This window comes from Nannobrachium achirus (assembly GCF_963921795.1).
Source record: "Nannobrachium achirus genome assembly, chromosome: 2".
Classification (NCBI taxonomy): domain Eukaryota; kingdom Metazoa; phylum Chordata; class Actinopteri; order Myctophiformes; family Myctophidae; genus Nannobrachium; species Nannobrachium achirus.
The window spans coordinates 43,423,344-43,435,581 of NC_137811.1; the positions used below are offsets into that span (position 1 = coordinate 43,423,344).

The 12,238-nt window shown below is 42.8% G+C and overlaps 2 protein-coding genes across 7 annotated transcripts in view; both read right to left on the reverse strand.

The window, feature by feature from the left end:
* LOC308298554 (sialic acid-binding Ig-like lectin 15) overlaps positions 1–12,238 on the reverse strand; it is a gene marked incomplete at both ends in the record, with an annotated part of 432,712 nt that overhangs the window by 329,406 nt on the left and 91,068 nt on the right. The window lies entirely within an intron of this gene.
* invs (inversin) overlaps positions 1–12,238 on the reverse strand; it is a 49,235-nt gene that overhangs the window by 24,245 nt on the left and 12,752 nt on the right. For 3 of the 6 annotated variants that reach the window (XM_080751106.1, XM_080751103.1, XM_080751104.1), the window contains exons 3-4: positions 3,896–3,998; positions 2,445–2,614 (exon numbers count right to left, since the gene is read on the reverse strand). In XM_080751106.1, the coding sequence (XP_080607232.1) occupies positions 2,445–2,614; positions 3,896–3,998 (273 nt within the window). Of the gene's footprint in view, positions 1–2,444; positions 2,615–3,895; positions 3,999–12,238 lie in introns of those variants that run through there. The other 3 variants (XM_080751107.1, XM_080751105.1, XM_080751108.1) reach the window with 2 other exon arrangements.

Below are 12,238 nucleotides of genomic sequence, written 5' to 3' on the forward strand. Positions count from 1 at the left end.
TGTGTGTGTGAGTGAGTGTGTGCATGCGAGTGTGAATGTGTTTGTGCGTATGTGTTAACATGCGTCTGACTCCATGTGTGTTTTGTATATTTGCCATCCTGTGACCATCATGCCACAGTCTGACAAATCTATCTTATGTGTGAGCATGCATCTCTACCCCCCCTGTGTGTGTGTGTGTGTGTGTGTGTGTGTGTGTGTGTGTGTGTGTGTGTGTGTGTGTGTGTGTGTGTGCGTGTGTGTGCGTGTGTGTGTGTGTGTGTGTGTGTGTGCGTGTGTGTGTGTGTGTGTGTGTGTGTGTGTGCGTGCGTGCGTGCGGGTGTGTGTGTGTGTGTGTGTGTCAGTCAGTCCAATTAGATCAGTAATCCCTGGCCTCTCTGCCTGTCTCAGCCACTTATTGATCACATGTCAGAGAGACAACCTCTCATCACCCCCCCCCCCCCCCCCACGCACACACAACACACACACACACACACACACACACACACACACACACACACACACACAGTATTAATATACTTGTGAGGACATCATATTTTATTGGAAACAATAGCCGAAAATAGCAAAAAAAACATCAGATCTAGAAGCTCGTGGAGCGACTATTTTTGACACTGTACGCAACTAGATATAAATGTAGGCATAACTCCAACAGTTATAACAAGACCTCTTAACACCTAATCCTAACCTGAATCTAACTAACTGTATACTAACCAGGAAAGGACCAGGACATTGCCATCACAAAATCGTAGCGTAAGACTTGTGGTGATATTTGAGCCTCAGTAATACGCACACACACACACACACACACACACACACACACACACACACACACACACACACACACACACACACACACACACACACACACACACACACACACACACACACAGGTACGCACGCACAGATGCACACATGCACACATGCACACATTTTAATTCTTTATTTGAATCCACAAATTACAATTAATTTACAGGGAAACAAATATTAAAGGAGTAGTTCACCCCCAAAATGACTTTTTTTCTATTGATTAGTCATGCCATGGAGACTAGAGTTCAATATTTTCTTTTAGTTTTTTGTCGCATTCCTAAGACAAAAATGTGATAACAATAAATTTACCCCCATTCATTCCGGATGGTGACCCGTTTTGAAACGGGTCACCATCCGGAATCAATGGGGGTAAATTTACTCGAATCAAATTTTTGTTTTAGGAATGTGACAAAAACCAAAAAATATTATTGAACTCTAGTCTCCATGGCGTGACTAATCAATAGAAAAAAAGTCATTTTGGGGGTGAACTACTCCTTTAACGGGTTTTGATATTTCATGGACACTTCATGGATATACATAGCACCTTCTTCTCCACACAGACAAACTGCCCATAACTGCTGAAACAGAGCAGTATTGTGAGAGCTGTTTGGCCTTGGCCTTTGTCATGCCGGCGATTGCTAGACCACTCTTGGTCAATTTATGTACATGGCCCAGGCTTCCAAATATGAGTATAGAGAAACGACATCTATACCCAAGATCTGTTATGATCTGCACACACACACACACACTCACACACACACACACACACACACACACACACACACACACAGCAACAAAGAGGGACCCCCATAGCTTATTCCATCCCCTTCCGGACTGACGATGATCTTGCATCAGCAGCACACCTTTGTTGCACCAAATGGACCCTATCGGGTCCATTTGGTTCCATTTGTACACTGTCAGAGTTAAAGGAGTAGTTCACCCCAACATGACTTTTTTTCTATTGATTAGTCACGCCATGGAGACTAGAGTTCAATAATATTTTTAGTTTTTTGTCGCATTCCTAAGACAAAAATGTGATAACAATAAATTTACCCCTATTCGTTCCGGATGGGGACCCGTTTCGAAACGGGTCCCCATCCGGAATCAATGGGGGTAAATTTACTCGAATCAAAAAACTAAAAATATTATTGAACTCTAGTCTCCATGGCGTGACTAATCAATAGAAAAAAAGTCATTTTGGGGGTGAACTACTCCTTTAAGGGGAAACCTTGAAAAGTAATGAGAAACACTGCCCTGAAGCCATGCATGCAGCCACTGGGGGGCACTGTCTCTTCACTTGGAGCTCAACAATTCTCTTCAAGTCAATAAAACATCTCTGCATCTCTTCTAGCTGGACTTCATCCAGTGTCCCGTTCAATTGTCCTCCTTCACAACACCAATCATTTGATCCATTCTTGCATCGCATTAGCTTTGGTCAGAGATATTCCGCTGAACATCCCAGTTTTGCAGCACTACAACTTCAAAGTTTACAAAGTTCAAAGCTTAGCATTAAGAATGTCTGTGAGTATGTTAGTTGTTGGTGCTGTGTGTGTGTGTGTGTGTGTGTGTGTGTGTGTGTGTGTGTGTGTGTGTGTGTGTGTGTGTGTGTGTGTGTGTGTGCGTGCGTGTGCGGCCCATACTTTCTGAGCTGCGAGGTGCAGGGCAGTGCGCTGGCTGTGGTCAGTCTTGTTAACGGAGGCCCCCGCCTTCAGCAGGGTCTCTGCACAGTCCAGCCGGTCGGCCAGAACGCAGTACATCAGCGGGGTCCGCCCAAACTGGTCCTCACGGTCCCTCAGAGAGGGCTCTGCTGCTTATACACACGCGCACGCACGCACGCACGCACGCACGCACGCACGTACGCACGCACGCACGCACGCACGCACGCACGCACGCACGCACACACGCACGCACACACACACACACACACGCACACACACACACACACACACACACAGACACACAGTTTTAGCCATAGTCTTTTGAACACAATTTAATTTAGTTTTAGTCACATCTTAGTGATCTGAAAGGTTTTAGTCTAGTTTTAGTCGACTAAATAGCATAAGAGACTTGGTGGCGTTGTAAAGGCTGATTTTAAACTAGGTTGCTTGCTGAAAATAGCAGATCTACAAGCTCACAACACGTCGCAGAGGATTAACAGTGGGAAAGCAGTACTCGAAACTGTTCCTTTCATCACATGACGTTCAAGTTAATTATAAAATATCAGAAAGAACTGCACTTGTTCTTCTAGTTATTGGACTTAATATATATTTTATTATCAATTATTTCTTGGATTGTAATATTTTTACAACTGTGTGTCTGGCTTTTGAAAATAATACCGAACCAATGAAAAGTATTAACGAGAGCTTGTGACTAAATAATAACTATATTGGATGAATTGGAACACAGGTTCTTTTTTTCCCCCACTTTTCCTGAAAAGCCAGAGTTTTGGACATAGAGAGGTTGGTGTGGCATACATTCCTGCCCTGTCTACATCCCTGTGATGAGTTTTTGAGGGAGCTCCTGTATGTCTAGTTCTGGTCCAGAGCGTCAGCGAGTTCTCACTGACGCTCTGACAGGTGGGTGACTCAAAGACTAGACCAGGATTTCTCTACCCCTACGAGGGCTCAACTTTAAGTCAAAATAAACAAAACTACTTCGCTACTCACCTAACCAAAGGTAGTTTTGCGTTGCTGAAAGTCTATTCTCCGCGGGGGGGAAACCTCTCAGCACCCCACTCACACTGTAAAATACACAATTTTTGTCATGAAATAAAATGCACCCACCTCGAGCCACTGCAGACACAACCCGGAAATAAGCGGCGGTCGAGTTGGATGCATTTTATTTCATGACAAAAATAATGTATTTTACAGAGTGGGTGGGGTGGTGAGAGGTTTCCCACCGCCGAGAATATACTGTCAACAACACAAAACTACCTTTGGTTAGGTGAGTAGCGAAGTAGTTTTGTTTATTTTGACTGAAGTTGAGCCCTCGTAGGGGTAGAGAAATCCTGGTCTAGTCTTTGAGTCACCCGCCTGTCAGAGCGTCAGTGAGAACTGGCTGACGCTCTGGACCAGAGCTGTTGTCTGCCTACCTGTGATGAGTTTAATGAGGGAGCTCCTGTCTCCATTGACCGCTGCAGCGTGGACCTGGGAGCTGAGGGACCCCGGTGGTCCTGAGCTGGACGCTTCCAATGCCTGGAGTATAAGTTAGAACACACACATATAAGACACCCACACACCTTCAGTCAATGGCTCAGTGGTTTTCAACCTTTTTCTTTTTTTTTTTAAATATTAGTTTTTGGGGCTTATGCCGTTATTGATAGGACAGTAGACTGACTAAGGAAATTAGGGGAGAGATGGTGGGGAGTGACACGTGGCAAAGGTCGTCCAGATCAGGAATGGAACCGGCGACGCCGCCAGGCATCCATGCCTACGTGGCAATGCCTAAGTGGTAATGCCTAAGTGGTATGCGCCTGGACCAGTAGGCCAGCGGGCGCACCGGTTTTCAACCTTTTTCATGAGATTTAGCCTCTCAGACCCCAAACTTTGAATATTTTGTTATCGTTAAGATAAGATTTTGTCCACCATTCCATTCTGTACTGATAATAGGCAAACGTTGACCAAAATAACACATTTTCTCAAATTGTGTAGACTTAATAATGCATGTTTAACAATAATTTAACTCTTGAGAGCAAAAAATGTAACCAAATGGACCCGTAAGCGTCCATTTGGTTTAATTTTATGCTCTCAAGAGTTAAAGATCTATAAGGGTCCATTTAGTTACCCACTCTGGGGACAACCTGGAACCCCCTCAAGGTCCAAGGACCACTGGTGGTCCCCGAACCACTGGTTGAAAACCATTGCAGTAGCTCACCCAGAAGCATGTTGTTTCCACTGTGGTCCATTAAAACACTAAACTCAACAGATACACATAATATGACAAAAGACTTCACAAAGGCACACAGAGAGAGTAGTAGACCATTACAGTAGGTATGAAAATGAGCGTTTATAGACTTGGTAAGTCTATGTGACTGACATTATATTGTATAATTTGAATTGTGTTTTACGCTTAGTACTGTGTTTCAGTCTGTCATTCAATGTTACACAAGTTAAAAAAGGACCCCAATTGAAACAAGCCCAAAAGCTTTCTTGAGGTGTGTTAGTGTACTGTCATGAAACTGAACCCTTTCCTATGCAAACTTCTAATAAAGTCTTCAATCAACCAATCAATATCAGTTATTATATACCGTACGTCATTCACATTATGGCAAGTGAAGTGATGACAATTCTGTTCTGCTCTACAGTGACCAATTAATACCTGCCACAGATCAGGGGCAAGACCTTGAAACGTTCTACTTTAGATAATATCAGTCAAATAAAAGACCCCATAACTGTAACATCCATCAACACACATTTAAAAAAATATGCATTTTCAGAAACTGCGAAATTATGTGTTTGTGTGTGTGTGCGTGCATTGCGTGCGTATCGTATGTGTGTGTGTGCATACGTGGGGGGGCTACTACCGCTGAGGGGGTTAAATCTCTTCCTGGCCCCACTTAACCAGGGCCCAGTGCAGGCTGGGTAATCTGCAGACAGGAAGCAGCTGGGAGGGGAGACCCTGGTGGGGAGTGTGTGTGTGAGAGAGAGAGAGAGCGGAGCGGGGGTCTCTCTTCATGTCTTATTCATGTCTCATTAATACTGCAAGCCTCGCCGTGTGTGTGTGTGTGTGTGTGTGTGTGTGTGTGTGTGTGTGTGTGTGTGTGTGTGTGTGTGTGTGTGTGTGTGTGTGTGTGTGTCTTTGGAGATGTGGAACAAGCCTTGCGGGGCACAACACAAAAATCAATTATTGCCCCTAAACACATAAACGGCAGAGCAGACACACACACAAACTCACAATCTGAGGTCTCATCAAGATGTTTTCATTAACAGTCACACACACACACACACACACACACACACACACACACACACACACACACACACACACGCACACACACACACACACACACACACACACACACACACTCAGTTGCTATCCCCAGGTATCAGAGGTTCAGAATTTTGCTGTGAGAGAAAGATGCTTTCCGATGCACTGCAGAGTTGAATTAACATTGAGGAATTTACTGTGAAAATGATAACAACCTGTGGCCACGGTGCACATACTAGTAAGACGTCCGGGTGAGAAGCAACCTCCCACCACTGGGCCACGTGGGCGAGTGCACGCATCAGCCTGGGTGACAGCAGACTGCTGGCCGAGCACTGGCGCTTTGGCATGGGATCAACTTTGACCAAAACAAAATAAATCACAGACCTGGTTGATTGTTTAAGTTGCCAGAAATGTGGCCATATTTTCCCAAATATGGAGATGACTGACGTCTGACATCATAGATGTCTGACGTCATAGATCACATGAGATTGACACAATGGGCCCGATTCATCAAGCACTTTACGGCCAAAATACGCCCATATTTTGTTCTTACCGGCATTTAGGGCAATTCTCAAGTTCGGGGTCAGATTCAGCAATGTTTTTAGTCAGGGATTTTATTTAAGCTGAAAATACGTCACCTCCGACCATGGTGCAAATCTTTGCGTATATTTAGAATGATTTTTTCATCATGCAAAATCTATTTATATTGTGCCAAACAATATGTATGTGCCAATTCTGCCCAACATGTGCCAACACATGTATTAAAAAAAAAAAAAAAAAAAAGGAATATGTCAAACAATTACATATTCAGTCGTGGATAAGCTGTCACTGAGTGGACCCTTATGCTTGTGTCTGAGGTGAATAACCAGCCTGGACTACTTAGGTCAGTCAAAGACACGTCCGAGGGGGTCCCCCAGCAAAATGAAGAACAGTTTGAAGGCAATGCCCTGAACCCCCGACTTGCGGTCCCAGGCCTGAGAAGCTATGAGCTACAAACAGAACTCCAGGAGGAGGGAATACCTCCTTCTCATCCTCTCTCCCCTCCCGCCTGCTTGTAAAGAGGGCTCCTGTAGACACTGCGTGCCGCACGGCAATTACCCATCAGGCTCGCTGCTTTCTCACGCTCTGCCAAGTTGCCCCGTTTTATCACAGAGGGGCAACAGGGGTTAGTTAACGCATGTAGGCCTAGAATTATTGAATGCTTCAACCAGTGAAAAATAGCAGATATACAAGCTCACAGCGCGGCTTCTGCTATTTTTGAAAAAAAGTCGTGAAAATGTGTGCAAATCTTTGAATATTATGTATTTTCAAAGCGAACGTTTGTAACTCAAATTTTGCTTCTGGGGGGGTCCCTGGAACTAGATATTTTGAGATGGGGGTCCGTGGCCAAAAACATATAATTTTGGGGGTCCTTCACATGAAAAGGTTTGAGAACCACTGACATAGTAGTCTCTCAAGAACAGACTAACTGATCTCCATTAAAGGACAACTTTATTTTTTTACAACAAGGGTTCATATTTTAGATTGTAATTAAAGAATATAAAAGATGAGAGTTAAAATGATTTCATTGACTTCTTTCGATTGTTTTAGAGATTTTTATTTCAGTGGTTGGGGGCATGCGTACAAGTGGATAAATATGTAATTACACAGAATAAGCCCATTCCCAAGATACAACGCAACCTTTCATGGTTGGATGTGACTTATGGGGGCTAGAAGTGTTACAGTAAATAGCAATAAAGAAACTGCTGGCTTATTTTGTCTAAAAAGACATATTTAGCCACTTGTACGCATGCCCCCATGTGTACGCATGCCCCACATTTTAGCACGGTAAACGTGATAAAACAATAGAACGAAGCAAATGAAAACATTTTAACACTCACTTTTTCTTTTCTCTAATTACAATCTAAAATATGAACCCTTGTTGTAAAAAAACAAAGTTGTCCTTTAAAGTGAAAAGGACCTTTTCTTTGACGATGGCTGATTGATGATGGCCAGATTGCTGACATAGAAACATACGTTTTTCAAAAAATCTTAGAAGGATTCAAAAGACACTTATAGAATCGGGTAAAAATTCTAATTTTCACGATTTTTCAAAAATAGCAGATCTACAAGCTATATCTGCTATTTTTCAATAGTTAAAGCATAAAATAATGATACACAATAATGTGTGCCCGTTCTAAATGGGTTAACGCATTTACTATAAAATGTTTTGTGTGTGTGCGTGTGTACAAGCGTGTATGCGCGTGTGTGTGCCCGTGAGAGAGTATCTGTGGAAGAGAGGGCAGAAAAGAGTCATGGTAAATATATCAATCGAAGGTGTGTGCGTGCGTGTGCGCACTCGTTCAATGCATGCGCATGTGTGTGTCACTCCGAGTGTGCGGTGCGTGTGCATCATACATGAGCCAAGTCGTGGGAAGTGATTTTCCGTGAGAGAGAGTTTTTATGGGGGCTTGACTGAAACCCACCACAAGCTTCTCTCATTTACAGACTACAAACATAGCTCACTCACAGGCACGCACACACTAACACGAGGAAACACAAACACACCCACATTTCTTGATCTATTGCTAATATCTAACACATGCCGAAATGAATAAGATGCCATATGGCTGTACCTTCAAAAACAACAGTGGCATCCTGTGTCTGGTGTTAACAACACCATTATACAGAAAATTAAATTAAGCAATCTGCTGTCTGCTGTTTGATGTAATCCTTTTTAATCATAAAAAAGAGCTCATTCCACCCAGCCTAATTTACACTCTGTAGTACAACAAGCTAACACTTTCTCCTCCCTTCTGTTGACGCATTTTACTATCCTTGTCTTTTTTCGTTAACTTTTGACAAACAAGGTGGTATAAAGCGTCCCCATGTGGTGCAAGAGAGATGTGAATTGATTTATGAATAACAAAAATATCAATGTGCGAATAGTCAAATTGAGTTTCACGAGGAGCTGTGTTTTGGCTGAAAGGACCTTTGACAGGCGGTGTCTGACATCAAACAAAGAGGGCAGTAAAAAATACATACAGAGGCCTGTTGAGAGCACTGGTAGTGTTTCATTTAGCCATTCATAGCGTGAATGAATGTGTTCCTCAGGGAGTATTATCTGCCTATTAGCATGACAATAACAGACAATAACTCAGGAGTAAACTATTGATCACAGGCCGAGATCCAGACCAAGTGAGCGTGGGGTGAGCGTGCAACTCTATTAACTATTGATTCTCGTCGATGCTGACATTATTTAGTCTTCATTCATATTCAGCCTTTAAAATGTAACCTAAGTGAGATTGACAAAGAATGCTGTGACTCCCACAGAAGCTTTTTAGCAGTAACACTACGGGAGAGTCTGACACATAACGTATTTACCTACAGTACACTACCGCCCCCCTACCACAGCACTGCACACCTTCAAGTACAACATGAATAGAGGCATAGGCAACATGAGCACGGAGTGTGTGTGTGTGTGTGTGTGTGTGTGTGTGTGTGTGTGTGTGTGTGTGTGTGTGTGTGTGTGTGTGTGTGTGTGTGTGTGTGTGTGTGTGTGTGTATCCGCGCATGAAAATCTGTTTTTGATGGAGGACAGAGCTAGGGCATGCTGGGTAAGCAGCAGGAAACCGAGCCGGAGGCCTTTATTTCTGTTAAACGCACGCATGCACGCACGCACGCGCACACACACACACACAAATCTACTTCAACTTCAACTTTATTTTCTACATTTCTAAAGTCTACAGTAGTGGGTGAAATGCTTTTTTGCAATCTTTCATTAAATAACTAATAAGAATAAGAGTAGTTGCGACCGTAAGGTCGCAGTTTAGTATGAAAACCTCCACCGGCCGTCCGTCGGTCACACGTGCGGTCGACCGCACGTCACACGTGCGGTCGACGTGTGATGAGGTCACGATGAGTCATCTATGCCCAAATATAGATTTCTAGGTCAGATGGCCCATAGAGTTTGTGATGTCAAACCTAGCAACCCAATATAAACAAACCTGATGTCAGACCTGAAGTATCCTTTTATACCCATATATGGAGATACAGAGATCTCCATATATGGGCATATTAGAAAGCCCATATGGGCATATACGGATGACATCAGGGATATCCATATATGGGCATAAAAGGGACAAGGGCTTACAGTTAAGAGATCTCCATATATGGGCATATCAGAAAGCCCATATATGTTCATATACTGATGACATCAGGAATATCCATATATGGGCATAAAAGGGACAAGGACTTACAGTTAAGAGATCTCCATATATGGGCATAAAGGGACAAGGACTGTTACAGTAGATATAGAGATGTCCATATATGGGCATAAATGAACAAGGACTGACAAACACTGAGATCTCCATATAACCTATGGGAATATAAGGGACGAGGACTGTCAGCTTGTAGACCTATTTTCTAAATATTGTTGTACATTAAAAACTTGAAATGGGTCGTTCTGCATAGTACTTGGGATTTGTTGATGTAAATGTTCACATAGAGTGTAATAATTGGTAAAACAAACTTTTGGCCTATTTGTGGGCCCGATTAGGGAGTCTTACTGGTTATTAATGGGGTGAAAGCACAGAAGAAGGAAAAAGATGACTATGAGTAGATGATGGGGGTGCTACGGTTCACGGTATAAAACCGAACCGTACGGTACACCCTGCACGGTTCAATACGCCTTTATGAACCACGGACTTTCGGTTTTGCAATTAATTAATTTCTTACAGCTGGCCAACCACTGCATGATGCACATGCACTAGATCTCCACTAACAGTGCAGCACAAAACCCCGCCCCACGAGTAAATAATGTCCAATCACTGTAGCCCTCACCCCCACCTACTCTGTAACAAGAGCCAACATTCACACTCTCAGCAGAGCAGAGCAGTTGAGAGTCCTCACAGAGAAGGAAAAACAAAACGAAGCCAGTTGAGAAAAAGCATGTCAAGCGGCGGTAGGGAGGAGAGACCAAAGTTTATAGAAGCACCGGCTTCCTTTAAGTCAGCGGAGCGGTGTGGGGACATTTCGGGTTCCCTGTTGAGTATGATGATGCGGGAGATAAAACAGTGGACCGAAATAACACAATGTGCAAGCATTGCTTTAACACAGTCTGTTACGCAAATGGAAACACTTCACTGGATTGATGTGATTTATCAGTATATTTGTCAGTTGCCGATGTTAATTTGATTTTTGGAGTGGTGAAAGCGCTCCCAATAGACAGGTATGTCCGTGGGTATGTGGGTGGGTGGCTGGCTGGCTGGCTGGGTGGCTGGGTGGCTGGCTGGCCGTGTCCGTAGCCTGGCAATACCTTGAGTGGCCACACACAACACACTAGTTAAAGGAGGGGCGCTGTTTTGTGCAGGCCAGGCACACTCAACACTCACACACACACACACACACACACGCACGCACGCACGCACGCACGCACGCACGCACGCACGCACGCACGCACGCACGCACACACACGCACCTAGAACACAGAATCAAAAAACATAGATCTAGAACACATAGAATCAAAAACATAGATCTAGAACACATAGAATCAAAAACATAGATCTAGAACACAGAATCAAAAACATAGATCTAGAACACATAGAATCAAAAACATAGATCTAGAACATATAGAATCACAAACATAGATCTAGAACACATAGAATGTAAAAACATAGACCTAGAACACAGAATCAAAAACAGATCTAGAACATATAGAATCAAAAACATAGATCTAGAACATATAGAATCAAAAACATAGATCTAGAACACATAGAATCAAAAACATAGATCTAGAACACATAATCAAAAACATAGATCTAGAACATATAGAATCAAAAAACCATATAGAATCAAAAACATAGATCTAGAACACATATAATCAAAAACATAGATCTAGAACATATAGAATCCAAAACATAGATCTAGAACATATAGAATCCAAAACATAGATCTAGAACACATAGAATCAAAAACATAGATATAGAACATATAGAATCAAAAACATAGATATAGAACACATAAATCAGACACACACACACGGACGCACGCACACACGCACGCACGCACGCACACACACTCACACACACAGGGTATAGCTGCTCAGATTCACCGCTCCACTTCGAACCGAGGTTTGATTTTTTTTTCTTTTGAAATGGTTTCCCTTTTATACTACTGTATTGTATAATGTGTCCCAGTATACCAGTAGTCAGCTACAGTAAGAGGCACTTTGTTGCTAATGTTTACATTTTATTTAGGCCTATATTTTATACTACTGTATAATTTAAAGAGGAGTTAATGCTAAGAGGCACTGTCATAATTCAATTTGCTTAGAAGCAAAATAAAAATAGATTTTTGGAAAGACAAACTTTCTTTTTTTTTTTATGCAAAACACGTACCGAAACCGTACCGAAACCATGACCCCAAAACTGAGGTACGAACCGAACCACGGGCTAAACGAACCGTGGCACCCCTAGTAGATGATGAAGAGGTAGATGCTAAAGATGATGAAGATGATGACTTCCACTAA